The sequence below is a fragment of the Populus euphratica genome, unplaced genomic scaffold (assembly GCF_000495115.2).
Source record: "Populus euphratica unplaced genomic scaffold, PopEup_1.0 scaffold25.1, whole genome shotgun sequence".
Taxonomy (NCBI): domain Eukaryota; kingdom Viridiplantae; phylum Streptophyta; class Magnoliopsida; order Malpighiales; family Salicaceae; genus Populus; species Populus euphratica.
In genome coordinates, this window is record NW_011499851.1 from 1613110 (window position 1) to 1634222 (window position 21113).

The 21113-nt window shown below is 36.0% G+C and overlaps 3 protein-coding genes across 4 annotated transcripts; 1 reads left to right on the forward strand and 2 right to left on the reverse strand.

The window, feature by feature from the left end:
* Window positions 1–1360: 1360 nt before the first annotated feature.
* On the reverse strand, window positions 1361–8467 carry LOC105121502 (extra-large guanine nucleotide-binding protein 3-like). 2 transcript variants are annotated; one of them, XM_011020160.1, is made up of 9 exons: window positions 8306–8467; window positions 6479–7553; window positions 6213–6350; window positions 4898–5002; window positions 4626–4805; window positions 3652–3829; window positions 3087–3334; window positions 2696–2868; window positions 1361–2237 (listed from the first exon to the last, which is right to left on the reverse strand). In XM_011020160.1, the coding sequence occupies exons 2-9, from the start codon at window positions 7445–7447 to the stop codon at window positions 1643–1645; spliced, it is 2586 nt and encodes an 861-aa protein (XP_011018462.1). In that variant the 5' UTR covers window positions 7448–7553; window positions 8306–8467; the 3' UTR covers window positions 1361–1642. The 2 variants fall into 2 exon arrangements, with proteins under 2 accessions (XP_011018462.1, XP_011018463.1); XM_011020161.1 differs by having other exon boundaries at window positions 6479–7696.
* A 2217-nt stretch (window positions 8468–10684) lies between these two features.
* On the forward strand, window positions 10685–12963 carry LOC105121503 (Tetratricopeptide repeat (TPR)-like superfamily protein). The gene is made up of 2 exons (XM_011020162.1): window positions 10685–11006; window positions 11100–12963. The coding sequence occupies exon 2, from the start codon at window positions 11101–11103 to the stop codon at window positions 12907–12909; it is 1809 nt and encodes a 602-aa protein (XP_011018464.1). The 5' UTR covers window positions 10685–11006; window position 11100; the 3' UTR covers window positions 12910–12963.
* Window positions 12964–13119: 156 nt separating this feature from the next.
* Window positions 13120–20078, reverse strand: LOC105121504 (probable phosphomevalonate kinase). The gene is made up of 10 exons (XM_011020163.1): window positions 19884–20078; window positions 19368–19518; window positions 19092–19189; window positions 18743–18852; window positions 18596–18648; window positions 17806–18174; window positions 16753–16857; window positions 15968–16195; window positions 14683–14805; window positions 13120–13637 (listed from the first exon to the last, which is right to left on the reverse strand). The coding sequence occupies exons 1-10, from the start codon at window positions 19889–19891 to the stop codon at window positions 13371–13373; spliced, it is 1512 nt and encodes a 503-aa protein (XP_011018465.1). The 5' UTR covers window positions 19892–20078; the 3' UTR covers window positions 13120–13370.
* Window positions 20079–21113: the final 1035 nt, after the last annotated feature.

Sequence of the window (21113 nt, forward strand, 5' to 3'; positions counted from 1 at the left end):
TGGCTTGGCTTTTTTAGATTTTTGGAGTATTGTTTTACAAAGTATTTTTTAATTTAAAATATATTAAAATAATATATTTTTAATTTTAAAAAATTATTTCAGCGTATTAAAAATTAATTTGAAAAATAAAATAAAATAAATTTAATTTTTTTAAAAATGAACGTTGTCATAATGTTTGGTTATAGCGGTCTTTTGTTCATTGCTACCTCAGGGGCTGTCCTTGGCCAGCGTTTTCTTGCGAACAACTCTCGACTGTTTTCCCCAGAAACAAACGTCATACCAGTTTTATTCAGGTCTAAAGTTGTCTTTTACTTCTTTTTTGAAAATTAAAAAACTTACAGTTTTTGTTGGGCTGGGACTAAAGAGCGATCAATAGCCATCTCTCGACAGGGTTTCAAGTTTCAAACAAATTATCTTAAAAATAATTAATTTGAAAAAGTTTTGGCCAAACAATTTATTTTTACGTTGTTGCATTTGTAAAGCTCATTTTTTTATTAAATAGTGTTATTTTTAAACATGATAAGATAATTGTCATAATTAAAAAAAAAAAATATTTAGTAAATCTCAGCGTAATAAGTAAATGTGAAATTGTAAGTCACGGACTCCCCCGAGAAGTTTAAACATGATAAGATAATTGTCATAATGAAAAAAAAATAATAGTTAGTAAATCTCAGCGTAATAAGTTAATGTGGAAATTGTAACAGGCACGGACTCCCCGAGAGGTTTTCTAGAATGTCATGTCATGAGATGTTAGCCATTAAAATAATTCTTTTCATCAAAGATTTTATATGTTTTAATGTTCTAGACTTCTGATCCATGTTGTTGATACAACATTGACTGCATTAAAACAGCTTCCGCAACAAGTTTCGATAAATTTCTCAAGAACATATTGGATCAAAGCCAGCAACTTTCACCCAAATAGAGAACAATTGATGCCGGACATCAATTACAATTGTTTTTTAACCATGATATCAATTAATTATCATGGTTTAAAAATAAGAAGATATTTAATACACATCGTGACTTTGAACCGTGATAAGCAAAAATAATATTATTTTACTGAATCTTTTTATTCCTGTATTTATTGCCCAATTCGAGGGTGCAAAGCTCAGCAAGCAGTTTATTCACTTTATCAGAATCGGATCATGACACATATTTAAGCATCACATGAAGGAGACCTATAGAAAGGCTTGAGCTGAACCGGGTTCTTTCTTCCCTTTTCTAGTACGCGAAATACAATGGAGAGCATATTGGCTTAATTATAGGATCCAGCGAATATTTTCCATTTTCCCTGCACGGGTAGCTTCTACTATTTCTACTACTACTGTTACCACCTTAGCGTGTGGCTTCAACACGCATCTTCACACCAATGTAAAGACACTTCAACATTTAGCCTAACTTGTCAATCATGGGGGGATTAAATGCAGGACTCTGAAAGCACAATGTAATCACAAGCACCTTCCTCCATAAACGCGCAAACAGATCCCACTTGAAATACCTCACCAGATCATCAATAAAAATTGATCTTACAAAGAAAGATTATAAATCAGTCAGTCCTTATTCGCAAGGATAGGAAGCTCTTTTTTTTTTTTTTTTACACTTTTTCTTCATCTATAAAGGAAATAAAACGAAATCAAAAGCATCACCCTTGCCTGACAAATGGTGAGGAGCTTATGTCAGTACTGTAGAATGAATCCTCAGCTACACCATAGTAATTATCCTCTTTCTCCTCATCCCACCTGAGAACCTCCCTTGTGTACTTGAATGCCTCATCAATAGTCACTCGGTCCCTTGCCCTAGTTTGCCATACAAATAGTTTACGGCCTGTGATGGATGCATAGAGGTCTTTAAACTTCATCGCAACATAGTAGTAAGCCTGGTGAGCAAGTGATTGGTTCCTGTGGTGAGGTTGCACCGGACTGAAGTCATTAAACCACTCACAAGCACTTAAGTGCACCCGATTAACTTTCTCTTCAAAGACATCGTACTTGTTAAGTATCAGCACAAAAGGTGTATCCTTAAAGCAAGGGTGCCTAATCATTGTCTCAAATAGCTCCTTGCTTTGCATCATCTTGTTCTGAAGTAGAGATCCACTACCACTGCTCTCTGGTGAGAACCACATCTGATCATAGTCACAAAGGGCTACACAGAATACCACGGCTTGCACGTCTTCAAACATTTCCACCCATTTGCACCCATCATTCATCCCCTTTGCATTTACTCTAATCAACTGATATCTGAAAGAAAAAAAATAAATAAATAAATTTGCAGGCATGAGTACTTGAAACCTGCCAACATGACAAGACATAAAAGAGAACCAATTTCCAGGTTCAAATGCCATGAACATGAAGTGTGTTTGTGTACAAAAAATCAAGATCCCAATATTTCATGATAAGAATCTGCTGAATGCAATTTTGATGTCTTTTAATTTATTATTATTATTATTATTATTTTGGGGGGTGGGGGGGTTCTGGCCATAGATGTGCACTGCCACACCAGGTCAGTTATAATAAAAATGTGTTAGTTTTCCATGGAAGGCATGCTGCCTTTCAATTGAAAAAAGATTCTGAGTTAGGGTGCTCACAATGTCAATGCCTCTAGTAAAGCTGAGACCTGTAATGATAATTTTTCCCTTTTCTGTTTGGTTCTATAGTAGGCATATTTCAGGGGATTACGCAGAAAATAGGAAACTTACCTGGTCAGGGGTGGGGGTGGAGCATCCAGATTCTGTGTGTATGTTTCAGACATTGGACTGCGATCATCAAGGGAAAATTCGATGAAAGCAAGACCATTCCCTTGGGTGACCCCTTCTGCATAGAGAATATCACGTTCAGAAGGTTCGTATTCATTGCTTGAGATCTCCACAGCCTGAAAGAAAAAATATCATATGATACAAGCCTTCAATGACCATAATGATAATTAAGTTTATCTAGGATTAAACCATGCGAGTGACATCCATTAAATGAAAGACTACCACAATATCAGAATGGAAAACTTGGTGATTGGAAAGAATTCAGAAATAGGAAAATGGCATATTACAACTGCTATTCATATACAAGCAACTAATGTGAAATTCAGAACAATACCCGACTCAAGAAGTATTCAGCAACATCTGGAAGGAAGTGAAGCTCGTTTTTTCTTCTATATGTTTCCTGTATGGCAGGATCTTTCCACACCTCGTCAACTAATGGAGCATACTCACGTGTTGCTGCAGGGAAGAAAGCATCCAAATCTCCAGTGGCTATAATATCCAGTAGCCAGTCAGAGAAATGCTTCAACCTTGGGTTGATCGAATAGATACACTGATTAGTTACACTGTGGTCAACATCTCCACCTGAAAAGATAGCATCAGATTGAAGTTTTAGATGTTCACTCTAATAGTTGAAAAAAACACACTGAATCATCTTCCTTCGAAGTTCCACCCGCCTAAAAAAAAAGGAAAAAAAATCATAACCCCATTGAGAACTGTTTCCTAATAAATTCCTAAAAAATGTTGAGATTTCTGGAAATTGCCCTAATTGTCAGAGATTTTAACTGGCGTGCACCCAAAATCACAGCCTCCAAATGCTTCATAGTCAAAACATGACTTGAAGAGGATAAATGAGGTGCTACGCATCTCAAGAATTTGAATGCAAGAAAAGAACATATTACCCGCTTCAGAGTTTTGGTCTTTGAAACCAAGTCCCTTCATCCTGCAGACTGCCTCCTCCTCAAAGCGTTCCCGCCCATCAAGCAAAATGCTAAGATATCTGTACATATTGCTCTGGATCATCAACTTGATATCTTGCAGCTCTTCTGCGGTGAACTTGCTTCCATACAAAAATTTGGCCTGTTTAAGAAATGCATAATGCACATTAAAAACAACATCAGAAGCCATAAAAAGAATTTCAAGTTCTAGCAAGGGGCTTCTGTGGTGAGGAAAACATGTCTAGAAAACTAGTCACCACAGCTTTTCAAATTCAGGCTGAGTTGTACTTCTATTGACAAGTGCAGTTTTTCAAATTCAGGCTGAGTTGTACTTCTATTGACAAGTGCAACAGAGAAAGTCTGATCTTAATCTTACATGCATCAAGCCCATAATATCTCAAGTTCTTCACACTAGCTTGTGAGATATAGTTGGTATAAAGTTTTGTTCGCACCACTTGAAGCTGGCTAATAATGGATAGTTTAATTACAATTCAGTAAATGGCTAAAATTTGAACAAGGTAAATACAACATTCATCGCAATCAATGAACTTACTGCTCCACCAAGTTTGACGTTGAGTAAGAAACAAATTATCAAAATGAAGTGGCTAATTGGACATGTTGACGCTAACAAACAAAAAATATAACTAATCATTCAGATAATTATTCCATACAACATGAACAAGAACCTCAAAATAACCACCATCAAGATGGAAATTTGAACACAGATACAGGAAAATTGTTATTTCAGAAAGCTTAACCAACTCATAACCACTCATATTTTCCAAGTGCCAATGCTCTAACAATGAATTCTTAATTGGATAGGCAGAAACTGCCCAAGCTAGGGGGGGCTTAAGATCTGTTTCAAGCGTGGGATGAAAATTCCACATTTAACTGATCTAGACCATAGCTAATCAAAACACCAAATGGAAAGGCCATACCTGCTTGAAGATAGTGCTAGTTCCAGAGCCTTGAATCCCAAGTAGAAGAAGTTTCTGTACTTTTTTCTGCTCTAGATAATTTGGAACAGTGGTGTAATTGCTGGCCTCATCTCTCTGTCCATGAGGTTGACCATGGGGCACAGGCAAAGAAAAAAGTGTACAAACAATCCTTGTTGATGCCTGTCTAGCAAAGAGCAAATTCAAGTGTTTCATACAGGACCTATGATCTTATACTGGCTGTGAACTTCTAATAAGGAGTTTCCAGCATATACCTTCTCCCAAATATTCCCCCTAATATTATTCTGACCTTCCTCTTCGTAACGACCATCATCATAGACCCAAAAATGAGTATCACGTGGACACTGCACCTTCGCCAGCTAAAACATTCAGAAACCACGTTAGCAATTGCACAGGACATGACCAAAAAGTGACTGAAGGCACATACAATACACATTACCAAAGAGACTGGCATGGAAACTTGATACATTTACTCATTAAGGAGGAACGATCCTAAAACTCAGACTAGCTATTGTTTTATGTCACAAGAGCACTGATATAAAAAATAGCATTGTTGCACAACATCAATAATAAACTATTAAACACTCACAAGCCTGACACAGACACGAGGTTAAATTATTCTCCAGCTATGACCGAAATTGGGCACCATAGCTAAGCTGTGACCAAGCTGAACTCAACTAGCATGAAGCATGTTTTGGTGTATCTGCATGCATAGCTACCATCTCACAATTACACACTTCATAGTTTTCACCAATTTACTTGCTTCCCTAACCTCTATTTAGAGATTTTCTATCTTTACACTCATTTGATTCCCTAATGTGACTACAGCTTATTCTTACTAGAGCATTGCAGTCCTCACCCCCCAGGAACAGAGCTTTCAACCACTTCGAAAGGGGAAATACAATCGTTGTGAGAGTTAATAAGACATTGTCATTCTAACGCATCTACTTTTTCCCACTACAACCTACCAAACCCTGCTCTTCTTTTTTCAAGTGTTAGGTCAATGCTGAGAGCAAGTGAAAATGTCAGCAATAAACAAACACAAGGCACTGTCCAATATCCCAATGAAAAATTGGGGAACTGATACAAAATTAAAATCAGAAAGTTCCCTCCCAAGCATTTGTAGCCAGCAATTAAAATAGAAAAACCTGCTTCAAATAATTTTAATGGTAGGGCCTAACAAATACTATTTATTAACTACACAAGAAAACTTAATAAATCCTATTACTTTGTTAACTAAACAAGAAAAATTGGGATAAGAAACAGCAAACCTAAATGATATTTAATACTGACAACTCTAAAACATTTAGTATAATGGATGGACAATCAAACCTATTTCTTGATTCAATAGAAGCCAAAAAGGATGAATGGAATAGGGAAAAGGGTACCAAATAAGGAGAGATATATATGTAAAAAATGTTCCGATTACACCTATTCCTAATCCTAAATGGAATGTAGCGACAGGGGATCCAAACAACCTAGTAGCTATTTTACATTTACCTAGCAAGAATCTAAATATTGCTGCTTTCATCACTCACTAGTACAGGAATTAACTGGAAAAGAACTTACTTTTAGAACCCTCAGTTCAAGTTTGGTAATTTCCCGACCATTGATGTAAACCTCCGTGCGACCATTGCTTGCATCATGGCTGAGTTTCCCGGTGAAATTTAAGTTTGAACTAATGATTCTATCTGGTTTTTCTCCCTCCTGCAAAATAGCAAGCAAAGACTTCTAATCCATGCTGGACCGGAAGGAATTTGAAATTTTTCTGCAAGGCCAAGTAGAAAGAGGCCTGATTGAGATGTTTTAATTTGAAATCTTGAATATCAACTCACCTTTCCCCAAAGACCAGATTCCTTATCATACCAAAATCTACCAGGTTTCAATTTCCGTGGAGGTAAAGGGCATCCAAGTAATTCTACCATCTCTTCTGGCTTCAAGGGATATCCATTCACAATCAGCTGCTCTGGCCGAAGTTGATTCGCGGAGCATTCTTTCTCTGCTTTCATAATTTGCTTGACTTCCAAAGGACTTAGCAGCCGCGATAACACCCTTGAATGTTTGCCCAGCTTTGACCTCTTTGATTCGTCAATTGGTTGACCAATGCATGTCACACACTTGCGTCCTTCAGGCATTGATCCCATAGCCCGAAGCACACAATTGCTGCAAAACTTGGCATCACAAACCAGGCATGATTCCTTGGTTTCCCACCTCCACTTTCTACACCTGTAACAAACCCTACTTTTTTGCTTCTTCTTTTCCTTAGAAAACCCAATGTAATCTGGATATACAGGCTTCTCTACATCAACATCTTTCCTCTCAGATCTATCAACAGTGTTAAATGTAACAACTGGCACTCTCTTTACTTCATTAGCCATTTGTTTTGGAGGATGACTAAGAGAATTGTGGACTGACCCTGGAGAAGCTGAAGCTGAAGCAGAAGAAAAGTCAGGGTTTAGCAAGACAGAGACTACTGACTCTGAGCTTGCTGATACTCTGGGAGTTTGATTAGGTGAACCAGCAACACCAGCTATACGAGACACTGGCAAAGGTATTGGTTCAGTTACTGGAAGACCTAGATTTGAAACTAGTCTTTGTGACTCTGAAAGTGGTTCAGCAGTCGGGATCATGTGAGAACTTACATCAAGAGGTTCAACTTCAGGGACATCATAAGAGACTGGTGGGCCATCATACACCATGGCTATAGAATAATCAAGCTTGGTCTCATCTTCAGGGAGAGGAACTCCAGGAGGAACCATCTTTCTCACCAATTCCTTCCAGCTTTCTCCCTTTCTTTGCTCCATTTCTTCAACTATGATACTGAATAACTATAAAATTCACCTCCAATATCAAGTAATAACTTCTCAAGAATCACTCGTATCCAAATTAAAAAATCGTAACTCTGTGGATCTGACATTAACAAGCACACCAATTACGTTGCAGCCACCAAAAGATCCACAGAAAACAACCACCAAATAAAGTTGAACGACAGATTGTAAGTGATACCCTTGATGAGGACTTGAAATCAAAACCAGAAATAATCAACAAAGAAGCTGCAATCAACAGTCGTATACCCCACCCAGGTCAAACTTTTGAAGTATTCATATTTTAACGAATAAATCACAAACTGATCAAGAATTGATCAAAATTCAAATCAACATGAACCCAAATTCAACCATAGCAAGCACAACCAATTTTAAGCAAATGCCATCTGAGCTGAAATCATGTCACAGTCAAAAAAGAAACATTCAAACTGAAACGTATCCAACATCGGCACTTTTAGAGTCAAAGCATGAGCTTTCAACAAAAACAACAAAATCCCAAATTAAATCAAATCAAGTTACAGTCAAAATCAAATAGCGAAACTGGAATTACCCGTTTGTCTTCAAGCTTTAAATTTACCAAAAAAAAACAAAAACCATATGTACCAAGTCCAAAGTTATAAAAATCAAAGTTCACATAGTCAACTACTAATTAAACCCTAAGAACTTTACAAACCAAAGACTAATTCAGTGCAAAAGAAAAGAAAAACCAGCCAAGAAAGGAATCCAAAAAAGGGAACTTCATAAATGCCCTTTGAGCATAAACTTTCACGTTTCTAAAGTAACAGAGCAGAGAGAGTAAAGTAGAAACTTTAGAGAGAGAGAGAGAGAGGGAGATACCTGCAGAAAGGGACAGAATGAGAGAGAGCTTGAGAAAAATCCAAGGAAGAGAAGAAGGTATTTAACTTTTCAACACACTATTCTACTTCTGCTTCTACTACTACTATGCTTTGAGAACCCAAAAAAGCGTGAAGAGTTTAAGTTTTATAGGGCTCCATTTTAATCAGAGAGTCATACACCAGTGATGGTGTGGTGAAAGCTACAGGCAGAGAGAGAAGAAGGAGAATGTGGGTCCCAGAGAAGAAAAGTAGGGCCCATAAATAATTTTGGTTTTGTGTTTTGTCTAGGATAATATGATTTGCTTAGTCCTTCAATTATTGATAGTTGGTCAAATCAACTTCTCTGCTTCATTTTCTTGTGAAATTCAACTTTATGCATCCAATTTAGTTACAACTACGACCTCCTTATGCAAGCTATTTACGATGTGTTTATTTTTGTTTTGAAATTATTATTTTATTTTAAATTAATTTTTTATAATTTTAAATTATTTTGATATATTGATGTTAAAAATAAATTTTAAAAAATAAAAAATATTATTTTAATTTATTTTAAATAAAAATTATTTTAAAAAACAACCAATATCACATTACAAAAACACTTTTTAAATGCTTTTTTCTCGTTCAAGACAAAGGAATCAAGGGATTTATTTATCAAATACTTCATCCTCCTCTAATTTTCATTTATTTCCAGGAGCACCAGTGTAAGTGGATGGAAGTGCTAAAGCAGTGATCAATTAAGAGAAATGATGCAATTTGAGAGCAAAATAAAGTAAAGGACTTAATTCAAATAAACACTGATGCTCAAGGACCAATCATAATCTTTTGTCCATTTTCCTTGGCTCTTTGGCAATGTAGTTTTTGTCCCCATGAGGACACGCAGTGGTGTGCTCGTGGGCGTGTGGGTACACGTGTTGTTGTCAGCGAGTGTTGGAGGAGGGGAAGCCACGACAAAGATGTAATTACTATTGTTTTTCTTTTGTGTTTGAAATGTTGTCCGCGCGCGTGGGATATCATTGGGTTGGCTGGGTGCTTGTTTAGTGTCAAACAAAGTATGGTGCGTGGTGAGTACGGGCCCAGATATGGGATTATTTGGCTCTCTTGCTATTGCTTTTCTTTGTCTCTTTAACTGCTATTATTGCTTGTCTCGGCATGCCGGTTCAAAAAATGGAAGATTATTTTAGCCCCGTTTATTCGGTATAATTTATTTACTGGAAAATAATTTTTATTTTATAAGTAATGATTTTTATAAAAAATAATATTTTTTTATGTTTTATAAAATATAAAAAATAAAATGAAAAATATTTATCAATATTTAATTATACCATTAAAAATTAGTTGAAAAATAATTTTATTTTTATTTTTTCAAGTTTATCAAAAAAGGAATATCAAATTTAATAAATGAAAAAGTTTAAGGAATATGATATTGAGAAAAAAAATCAATTTTATAAATTATTTAAATAAAATAAAATAAAAAATGAGGTTAAACCTGATAAATAAAAAAGTTAAAAAATAATGAGATTAAAAAAATATTAATTTCATAAATTTTTTAAATAAAAAAAAATAAAAAAATTGAGACTAGAGTCTAATAATAAAAATATTCAATTAACAAAAGAATAAGAGAAAAATAAATAATAAAAAAAATCAGACCAAATTTATATAATAATCAAATTCTAAAGGATAAAATAAAAAAATAAAAAAAAATATAACAATAAAAAAATTGAAACTAAAATTAATAAATATTTTAACTTCTATAAAATATATTATGTTCAAAATAAAATGTAAACATTTTTCTTAAAACAAAATAAAAATTTTCTTTGGCTAATTTTGTTTTTTGTTTTTTAAGAAATGCTATCAGTGTGCAGAGCTCGACTGCACAGATTTGTATCTTTCACTTGCAACCATGGCATAAAAAACCTATGTAGACTCGGCAAGTTCAAATGTAAGACTAGTAAAATTAGGTGAACTAATTGTCTTCCCCTCTCATAATCTTTGTTTCTAGCTAATTAATTGAACAAGTAAACAAGAGATTGGGATTTCACTTCTCTACCGTTGATAGAATGAAAATTGAACAATTTAATACTAAACCATATATGAACTCAAGGGATAATCTTGCAATCTTCATGCATTGAAGCATCTCTGGGTTTCTTCATCTAGCCATCAATGGGTATAGTAATCAATAGATTATCAATCAAGCGATGAGGCTACAATTAATGGCTTGGAATGCATAACTGACTGATTTTGCATTGTAGAGAAATACTTTCATGAAATGCATAAAAGAGATTATCTAATCTAAAAATATATGTGAACTTAATAAAAACAAAATCAAAAAAGTGAAATGGGTCCGCCGTGCTGACTTGGGAGATACAAAGGGTTGCTGAGGCCTATAGGAGCAATCTAAGAGACCCAATTCCTTCCCAAACATTATCCTATCCAGAATCCACACCTACCATGAGCTGACACCATTTTTCTGGCTGGAAGTCTCTCTTCAAATCTCATGGCTGAAGATCAGCATCTCTACAACTGTAACTATTTCCTGCCTCAAGAATCTAAGAACCTGCAACTTAATTCTCATACACTTTTCATGTTTCTTTCCTCCACCCTCCTCCACACACTTCTTTTCTGGCCATCTGAAAAGCACCCCCTTCCTAGTTCGCCCCGTATATCGTCCATCTTTTCTCCATATTAAAAATGCCAACTTGATGGTTAGTACAAGATACTTTTCTTGTTACTTCGTTGTTAAGTCTGCGTTGCACAACTATAAAATCTTGATTGCTATATTATGGTGCGGATGACAGGATGATTGGGACTCCAGTCCTTCAGAAAATCCGTTTTTTTTCACTACCAGAAGCTCCTACACAAACCACAGGACTGAGTTTGAAGTTAAAAGAGCAAGAATGTTTATCTCTTATGAAGAGGTGCAAGAACATGGAAGAATTCAAGCAAGTACATGCTCAAGTCCTCAAGTGGGAGAACTCCTTTTGTGCAAGCAATCTTGTGGCAACTTGTGCTCTCTCAGACTGGGGCAGCATGGACTATGCACGCTCAATTTTTCGACAAATCGATCAACCGGGTACTTTTGAATTCAATACCATGATTAGAGGATACGTAAATGTTATGAATATGGAAAATGCTTTGTTTCTTTATTATGAGATGCTTGAGAGAGGAGTTGAATCAGATAATTTTACATATCCTGCTCTTTTTAAGGCATGTGCCAGTTTAAGGTCAATAGAGGAGGGGATGCAGATCCATGGGTATATTTTTAAGCGTGGACTTGAAGGAGACTTGTTTGTGCAAAATAGCTTGATCAACATGTATGGCAAGTGTGGGAAGATAGAACTTTCATGTTCTGTTTTTGAGCGCATGGGTCGTAGAGATGTTGCTTCTTGGAGTGCTATTATAGCAGCGCACGCCAGTTTGGGCATGTGGTCTGAGTGCTTATCAGTTTTTGGAGAGATGAGTAGGGAGGGATCTTGTAGGCCAGAAGAGAGTATCCTAGTCAGTGTTCTCTCTGCCTGTACCCATTTGGGTGCTCTTGATTTGGGGAGGTGCACACACGTAACATTGTTAAGGAACATTCGGGAGATGAATGTGATAGTCCAAACTTCCTTAATAGACATGTATGTGAAATGCGGGTTTATAGAGAAAGGATTATCTCTCTTCCAAAGAACGGTGAAGAAGAACCAATTGTCCTACACTGTAATGATCACAGGGCTTGCAATGCACGGACGCGGTATGGAGGCTCTACAGGTTTTCTCTGATATGCTTGAAGAAGGACTGAAGCCTGATGATGTTGTCTATTTGGGTGTGTTGAGTGCTTGTAATCATGCTGGCCTTGTTGATGAAAGCTTGCAGTGTTTTAACAGAATGAAAATTGAGCATGGGATTGAGCCGACAATTCAACATTATGGCTGCATAGTTCACCTCATGGGAAGAGCTGGGATGCTTAATGAGGCTTTAGAGCTCATCAGGAGCATGCCAATCAAGCCAAATGAAGTCGTGTGGCGAGGCCTACTCAGTGCCTGTAAATTCCATCATAACCTGGAAATTGGGGAGATCGCAGGTAAGAGCTTAGGAGAATTGAACTCAAGTAATCCTGGTGATTATGTGGTGTTATCAAATATGTATGCAAGAGCTAAAAGATGGGAGGATGTTGCTAGGATTCGGACAGAAATGGCTCGCAAGGGTTTCACTCAGACACCTGGATTTAGTTTGGTAGAGGTAGAGAGGAAAATTTACAAGTTTGTTTCACAAGACATGTCGCACCCTCAATGCAAAGACATATACGAGATGATTCACCAGATGGAATGGCAGTTGAAATTCGAAGGCTATTCTCCAGATACATCACAAGTATTGTTTGATGTAGATGAAGAAGAGAAGAGGCAAAGGTTGAAAGCTCATAGTCAAAAGTTGGCCATGGCTTTTGCACTTATACATACATCTCAGGGTGTTCCAATTAGAATAGCTAGAAACCTCAGGATGTGTAATGACTGTCACACATACACCAAATTAATTTCAGTCATCTATCAAAGAGAAATTACTGTAAGAGATCGAAATCGGTTCCACCATTTTAACGATGGAAAATGCTCCTGTAGAGATTATTGGTAAATCATTAAAAAAAATTAATCCAAGTCTTGTCTTATCCATTAAGATATTTCTATTTGTTTCAGCTATCTTCAAACAGTTCTTCCCCTATTTTATAATGATGTGTTATACAAAGAGCTTAGTTGGTGGTCAGTGGATTTGCTGAATTCAAGAAAAGGCTGCGAAAATTTTTATGAATGAATACACCTGTTTAGAAGTAGAAGACATGTCAAGTTTCAGTAAACAAATGAAATCTTTCTATATCAGTAAGCTAACAGGTAAAAAAGGAGAAAAAAAAGGCCACTCTATCGTATATTATTCGAGGAAGGCAATGCAAGTGATACTGTTTGCTTCGGTGTTGCTCATCAGTTTCTTTCATTTTTAACCCTTTTCAAACTGAACAAGTTCACAACATCTAAAGCAAATCTTTCTAAATCAAATATGCTACCATTAAGATGATAGACCTAACTTATCACAAATATAGCTCACTCAATTTGAACTGCGGAAACAGCTGATGTGATTTCCTTGATTCTGGGATCTCCAGTTTCTAGAGAAACACCATGAGGGTCTTCTCCGACCAACAAGGCCAGAACATTGAGCGAGCTCCAAGTTTTGGTAACATTGCTGCCAGAGTCCCCTAACGTAATGGCAAAGACTGCATCAAAGCCTCCTGCTCCAGGAACTCCAGCCAACAAAACTCCTTCCATGCTCATTGTAGCATCCAAAAGTTGAGTCTGTGATTCAGGCTCTATCTGCAAATTTAGAAAGTTTAAACGAGATTATTGAATATATATATATATATTAAAGAAGAAGAAGAAGAAGAAGCTGAAAATCTAAAGAATCTAATTAAATTAATATTTGGTTCTACTAGAGAAGCAAGATGAGAACCCAGCACAAGCGCACAACATCTTCTGTTTGCGTTTCGCAACAGATTTATGAAGTTGCTGTTTATTAATGTTTTCCTATGGAAAGGAACAAGAATTTCCCGGCCAGAAGTTGCATACAAACTTTGTGGACAGCTGTATTTGGTAACAAAGGAAGTTGTCTATGCACTTGATATTAAAATCTCACTCGCTTATAACGCATAGGATCTTATGAGTACAATTTTCTTTCACCATATCTATTCTATTTAACGTTTATAAATAGCTTTCTTCAATAGCCATTCCGCAACTTCACACACTTTTCAGGGCACAAAAATGTGCCCTCTTCTTCAGTTCAAGAATAGCACGTGGATGCTGGCACAAGGCATCCAGTGCAGGGAATGGATAATGAACTACTAGAGAAGCTAGGAAAGCTAACCCAAGAAATCCTCTCTAGAGTAAAAGTAAATGCGTTGGAATGCATATTCGGGTGTGATATTGATAAGAGAGCAGATTGATTATTACTAATATCATTTTGCCCAACTATAAGAAGTGTTGAGAACTCTTGCATCAAACATTCAGCATGACACATGCAGAAGCCATCTAAACTCAAACCATTACATGGCATAGCAGGGGGGGTCAACCAATATTTCAGGAGAGTAGCGAAAGGAGAGGAGTACATCTAGGGGGGGTCAACCAATATTTCAGGAGAGGAGTACATTGGTGGTTCAGTTGCTAGTAACATGAGTATGCTGGTAAAGTTACTACAGCTAGTTGGTATTTAAATTAGTAAACGTGCTACTCAGAAACATTGATGTTTATATGGTAACAAAATTATTGTCGAAGTCCTGTCATATCCATAAGCATTTCACTTGGAAATTGGGAAAGTTATAACTCGGGAAAAAGACAGTCCTCAAATTAAGAGAAACAAACCTACCGGGACACCTGCAGCCTCACCCATCTGGCGCATATGATTTCTGATCTCAAACATGGTGCTTCTTGCTCCTAATAATGCTTTGAAAACTACTTCTTGGCTTGGTTCAGTGGCTTGCTCTATCCACTGTTCAGGCAATTCATGACGTTATATCAATATCAACACTAGGAGGACAAAAAACACGTCACACGGTGCAGAAGGAGCACAAGACAATAAAGGTCAAAGAAAACAGGATAAATAAAACTTGACATTGTAAATGAAGAAATTGGCTCCTTGCACATGGTTCTCCATAAAAAATATGAAACTAATGTAACTAGACATGATACAACACAAAAGCATAGAACTTTTTTATTCATGTCTCCTTTTATCATTAGATCAGTTGTGTTTTAGATACAACACATTTCTTTCAAGAATAGTTAAACCCCTTTCGTGAAAAACTGAAAGAACGCTATAATAATGCATTGTTAGTTAGTTTCCTCCTCCTATTTAGTCAAAGATACTAATGGTCTTCAGAGGAGAATGTGGAATAAGCTAAGATTGATAGGAAAGTACAGAGCAACACCAGAAGAGAAGTATATGATGACATATCAACTGTGATAATGGAAAAGAACAGCACTACTGATTACCAGATATTAAATTATTGTCCAGCAGAAAGTCACTTCCCTAGACTTCAACAACCAAGAAATAAGGAAGAAGAGTAGAAGACAAGGACCTTCTTAGTAGACCCCAAAAGAATTCAAACTCCCACTCTATATTTATCTATTTGTTTATTGACAAGTAAGATTCAAATATATGATAAATCAGTGCCCCACATAAACAACCCCCTCTAACACCATATCCAAAGCTTGGAAACCAGATTTCCTGTTCTGTTTATTCATACTTGAGGTGTTGGCAATGTAACAATGACTCATTTAAGGCTTTATTGAATTGAAAATGAATATTTATCAGGAAAAAATTAACAAAGGCAGGTTTCAGAACATAGGAAACCCATCGATTTCCATTACCTATCTTTCATAGAATTCCTACAAATGACTTGAGGATAACAATAGTAGGTGACCTTCCTTGAGGAAAGGAACCTCTACATGAATGATAAAAATAAAATAAAAGTAGAAAATCAAAAAAATTTCACTCATTTCTATTTCACAAATAACACAATCTACAAGGATATCTCACAATTCCAGACAGAATCAATTTTCATAAATTCATAAAAGCCCAGACAATCAATAGAAAGTTGCAAGGTTTTATTAGTGCTTTTTTTATATACAACAGAAACAAGTACAATAAATACCTTCTCTGGCCTTTGCTTGCTGCAAATGTCTATTACACATTTGTAAGCATTCCAATTTTCTTCTGCAAGCTTGCTTAAAATATTGAGTTGGATTTCAAGTGCTGAATTTGCCTCTGACAACTTTCTCCATGTTTCTTCGGCCTTTGTAGGATCAGATTTCTGCCACCTTTTCACAGCACCTACCATTGATGGCGTGGATGATCCTCCAGTCCCGGGTTCTCCTAATATCTTAGGATAGCAGCATAATTATTGTCAGAAAACAGCTACCAAGGTATCTGCAAAAAGTGAAAATCCTAAAGAAACCGCAAAATTGTTGTTTGAAAAGGAAAAGGAAATTGTGATGAAAATTGCCCCCTTTCCATCCTATATTTGTTGAAAATAAAAACCAAAGTTCCTTTTGATTGGCTCCTTTGGTTTGTTAATACATGCCTTTAATCATTACTATTCTCATAGAATCTTCATATCTATTGTGTAATAAACCAAAGAGCAAGCTTTACATCAATATCAATAATACAGGATGACGTGAGGACAAATTCATTACACATAGCAATCTCGTCAGTGCACATAAAAAATGTTCAAAAGCAGACAGAAGGAGGCATGTTTCTGGAAAAGTGAGATTTAATGAGAGTTTTTCTTTTTTCTTTTTTTAAACTAGAGTTGAAATAAGGCTTTCACCACATATCTATATAACGTATGATAAGACAGCTACATATTTGTCAATAAAAGCATAACTACAATTCATACAAATACAAGGAATCATTAATGGTATAAGACAGGATGCTCACGAGGTTCATCAATGGGGGCAAAGAAAACTTGGTCCTCTCATGGTCCCACTTTCCCTTCAGGATGGAAGCCATAACTTCCTGTAACAGTATTTCTTTCACTGCATCCTGCAACATTTTACATGGAGTTTTAAGGGAATGAACTCAAGTGAAAGTTTCATAACTCTCTCAAACTTTGGCATAAAATTGTTCTGAAAGCCGGGGATGCATTTTTCAGGAACAAATAACATCTTTATCCACAATAGCATGCATGTTTATTAATTTTATTTTTCCAAACATTGGTAGAGATCTGCATAATGATGAGACGCTTGCAAACATAGTTCAATTATTGCAACCTGAAGGTGTGCTGCTTTCACACATCCTTTTGAGAACTGTCAACTTTGTCATTCATTCAAGCCCCTTTAACCTTGCCTCAAGAAATGCACAGGAAATTATTTGTGCTAAAATCTAATACAAGATGAGGGATTTTTTTTTTTTGGATATCCAAGGTTTTATTATTTCAATCTATTACAAGGTCTGGAAAGCCAAGTCTAGATATCGTATAGACCAGATTCAGGAAAATTTAGGAAGAATGGAAAATAAATCATGCAGAAAACAGCTATACTTAATCACTGAAAGATTTTTTACATCAAGTCTGCCTGGCATCCAAAATACTTTTGTACTTGCCAGTTTTTGATATAAATAGATATCATAAAAACTCTTCACACCTTAACGGTGATATGGATATGCATAGATACAGAAAAAGGGAGGGTGCTAGACGAAGGGCCTTTACTCAACCTTAGGCAATTACATTACACGTAAATTCCTGAAGAGACCATACAAATCTCAAACCCAAGATGGGATTGACAGTAAATACATATTAAAGAAAGCAAACAACAAATCAACAGCATTAACCTCTACCAATTGCCTGTGGACAAAATTTTAATCTCTTTATATGAGTTTCAAATCCAGTAAGATAATGATCATGCAATCATATGGTTATCTCTCAAATGATAGCATGAAACCAATCATCAGAAGCACAGATAGAGAGGGAGGGAGGGAGGGAGGGAGAGGGACCTGAGCAGAAGAAAGAACATCTGGTGAAAAGCGGACATAACGGTGACTGCCATAAACTGCAGAACTGACATCAAAACCACTTCCAATTTTCCCTTGTGCAATACAGTGAGCAGTTTGGGCAATAATATGCACCATATCAACATCTACAGGTCCCTCATCTTTAGACAAGGATGAAAGATCAACCACTCCAAGATAATGAAGCAAAGCAGCAACCACAGCAGTGGTCATTGCTGCAGATGAACCCAATCCAGTTTTTGCAACTTCAGGCTTGCAATTTTGTCCATTTTCTTCTGCATTGAAGCTAATTGATGTGAAAGGAGGAAGTGCTGCCAATGCCTCTGGTGTCAAAGGGAGTCCACGTGCTTCAATCTTTGAAAAAGGGTAACCACATCGACAAAATATTATAATAGAAAACATGGAGTGAAATATTTGAACCACCGGCCTTTATTTTACACAAGAAACTCATTCTCGAGAATGAAACACTTACATATTCTCAGGTAAATATTTTTTTTCTTGCAATTTATTTTATGAAATAATAATCATTGGCTGCTGTAAAGGAATTTGAACCATATTTATTAGAATGCAAAAGCAAATTGAATGTGTTAACATCCAATCTAACTGATAGTTATGGTGTATCATGGTCAAAGAACAACTGTTTAGAAGAGAGGATGAAACAAAAGAGCAGTAAAAGTTATGGAGGAGCACATGAGCAAAATATAAACAAGCTCTACCAGAATTATATCTGTGTAAATGACACAATGGCTGGAAAAAGCAAAGCTAGGGTAAATACCTGATTTCTGTATGAATAGAAGTCATTGCAACCTAAAATCATGATATGAAGACCTGCATCACTAGCCCAGTAAAAACATTAGCTAATTGAAGTTCTAATGGTCAATTGTGGCATAAAGGATAAAAAAACACAAGCATCAAACATTACCTTGCAATAGTATCTTGTTCAGGGCATCCTTCTTATCTTTGTCAAATGTAACATGTGCAGCTGCGACGGCATATTGCACCGCTTGCTCCACAAAAGGATTCCTCGATTCACTGAAATGCAGTACCAACACCACGCTATTCATTCAACCGTAGATTTGCCTAAAAAAATTGCACTCTGGCTCATCTTGCCTAGGGATATCTTTCTAGATAACCGTTTAACCATGTTTAGTGCTGAGTATGAATAATCAAATATATGCAGGTACAGTTGAAATGAATCGATACAAGGACTGTCAGAGATCTCAAATGACAGTAAAACACAAACAAATAGAACAGTCCACAAAAGAACTTGCCTTGAAGAGACACATTGAAGCATTAAATTCTTCAGTGACAATTTATAGATGCTTTCTCTGGAGAGTTGGGGAGAAGTTAATTTAACATTGGTCCAAGCCTGACATGCATCAAACAAAAACAAAATTCAAAAAGCATTCCAACGCTGTGATGACATTACTTTTGAAAAAAGCAGAGACAGATTCCATTTTCCAGGTTGGAGACTGCAATAGTATAATCTCACAAGCACGAGCAAACGAACATTAAAAGAGGGTAAAAGGTGAAAGACTCAGACTCACCGAGGCCCAGCTATCAGGCTTGATTTCATCATAAAGAGGTTTAACAATAGCATAGAAACGAGCATTTGTGCTTAAAACAACCCCTGCATTAGGTCTCTCCAGTATGAGGTAACCCCCAGTCATCAAAACCTTACCAGGAGCAGAAGCAACTCTGTTGTATTAACATCAACAACACCAATCTCATAAGAAAAACTAACGAAAAACCCAGATCAAGAATAAGCTTAAAACAACAAACAACCACAGAAAAATAAATTTATACAACGTAGTTAGCCTCTATCTACCAGGTTGAACCAGGAACAAAGGTAAGAGAAATCATACATCGCTACTTAGTCTTTTCTTCTATCATGGTAATAATATCAATGTTTAAGCACTCTCGATTCGAACTCTTTCAGCAGTAAAAGGAGAATAAAAACATGGGTGGTTGTTCTTTTTTTTTTGTAGTTATACAAAGGAGAACCTGTCATTGAAGTAAAGGGGGAGGATAATAATATTTGAAGCACGGAGAATCGAACTTACACAGCCATAGCAAAGCTAGCTTCTTTGAAATTTGCAATCTGATACAGGTGCAGTTAAAAGTGAACTGCTGTGAACTAGGGAGAGGGAGAGGGAGAGACAGAAAGAGAGGCAACGCAACTGAAAAGGAAGGAGATATGAAGTTTCAACTTCCACTGTGTAGGACGACAACCCGCACGCACTTTGGCAGTTGGCTCCATCGTTGGTTTTGACGTCAAGAATTCATTTTTACAGGGCCACGTACCCGCTTTGTCTGGACTCTGTACAGTTTATACTTTATATAGCTGCGAGAAGGATTTAAATAGGCCCTCAAACTATCACTTCATTATCAATCGAGTCCCTCTTCAAACAATTTTCTTATCTAATTATATCTTACCCGGTTTAATCCCCGTCCAGTTACCTGTGGTCCCAGCTTTAGTTTGGCTGTGTGATTGAGTAATATCTAATTGGAAAGAGATTTAATTGAGAAAGTATGAAAAGTTGAGATCTCCTAATAAATTAATTTAGTATGAAAAGTTGAGATCTCCTAAGATAATTAACATCAAGGCTAGTCTCACGTTTAACGATGGTTGTTGTCCTTTTAAAAAAAAAAATTAAAGTTTTGGAGTTAGAATTAAAAAAATTATTAAATTTTTTTGAATAATTTAAAATATGAATAGTTAAAATATTAAAGACAATAATAATATGATTGCTCAAAACAATTAAAATGAATAAAATAAAGTATCATATTTAGAGTATTTGAATGGGTGATAGTAATGTTTTTTAAAATATTTTTTATTTTAAAAAATTATTTTTAATATTAATATATCAATCTAAGATTACAAAAACTTAATTTAAAAAAAAAATCTTAAAAAAAAAAACAGTTTGGAACTAAGCAGATATTTAGTTTTTTTTCCCCTTCTTTTTCTACTAGAAAATTTAATGGGCCGCCTCCTCTCATAGAATTCAGCTAGTGTTGACCAGGGACCTCTCCACAACTGTGATAGTAATGTTTTTTAAAGTATTTGTTTATGTGATAGTAGAATTGACCAAACTATAGGGTTGACTTTTGATTGCTGATAAAAGCCGTTGCTTGTGGATCGTAGGCTTCGACTATTTTATTTTATTTTATTTTATTTACTTATTAAAATAGTCAAGACCACATCATTACTAGACCTCCAATATCGCTTTTTTTTTTTCTTTTTTTTTGGGGATAACCTCAGATTATTCTCTGACCTGTTATAATTTTCTTAA

Bases quoted from the DNA above. Each gene is read 5' to 3' on its own strand.
- LOC105121502 (XM_011020160.1), bottom strand. From the start codon at position 7,447: ATGGAGCAAAGAAAGGGAGAAAGCTGGAAGGAATTGGTGAGAAAGATG. The intron at 5,003-6,212 runs GTAAGTTCTTTT...TGAATGTTTTAG, and splicing joins TTGAACTGAGGGTTCTAAAA to CTGGCGAAGGTGCAGTGTCC. The intron at 4,806-4,897 runs GTATATGCTGGA...TTTGCTAGACAG, and splicing joins GGGGGAATATTTGGGAGAAG to GCATCAACAAGGATTGTTTG.
- LOC105121503 (XM_011020162.1), top strand. From the start codon at position 11,101: ATGATTGGGACTCCAGTCCTTCAGAAAATCCGTTTTTTTTCACTACCA.
- LOC105121504 (XM_011020163.1), bottom strand. The intron at 18,175-18,595 runs GTATTTACCCTA...CCTTTTTCAAAG, and splicing joins TCTATTCATACAGAAATCAG to ATTGAAGCACGTGGACTCCC. The intron at 16,858-17,805 runs GTCCCTCTCCCT...AAAATGTTGCAG, and splicing joins ATGTTCTTTCTTCTGCTCAG to GATGCAGTGAAAGAAATACT.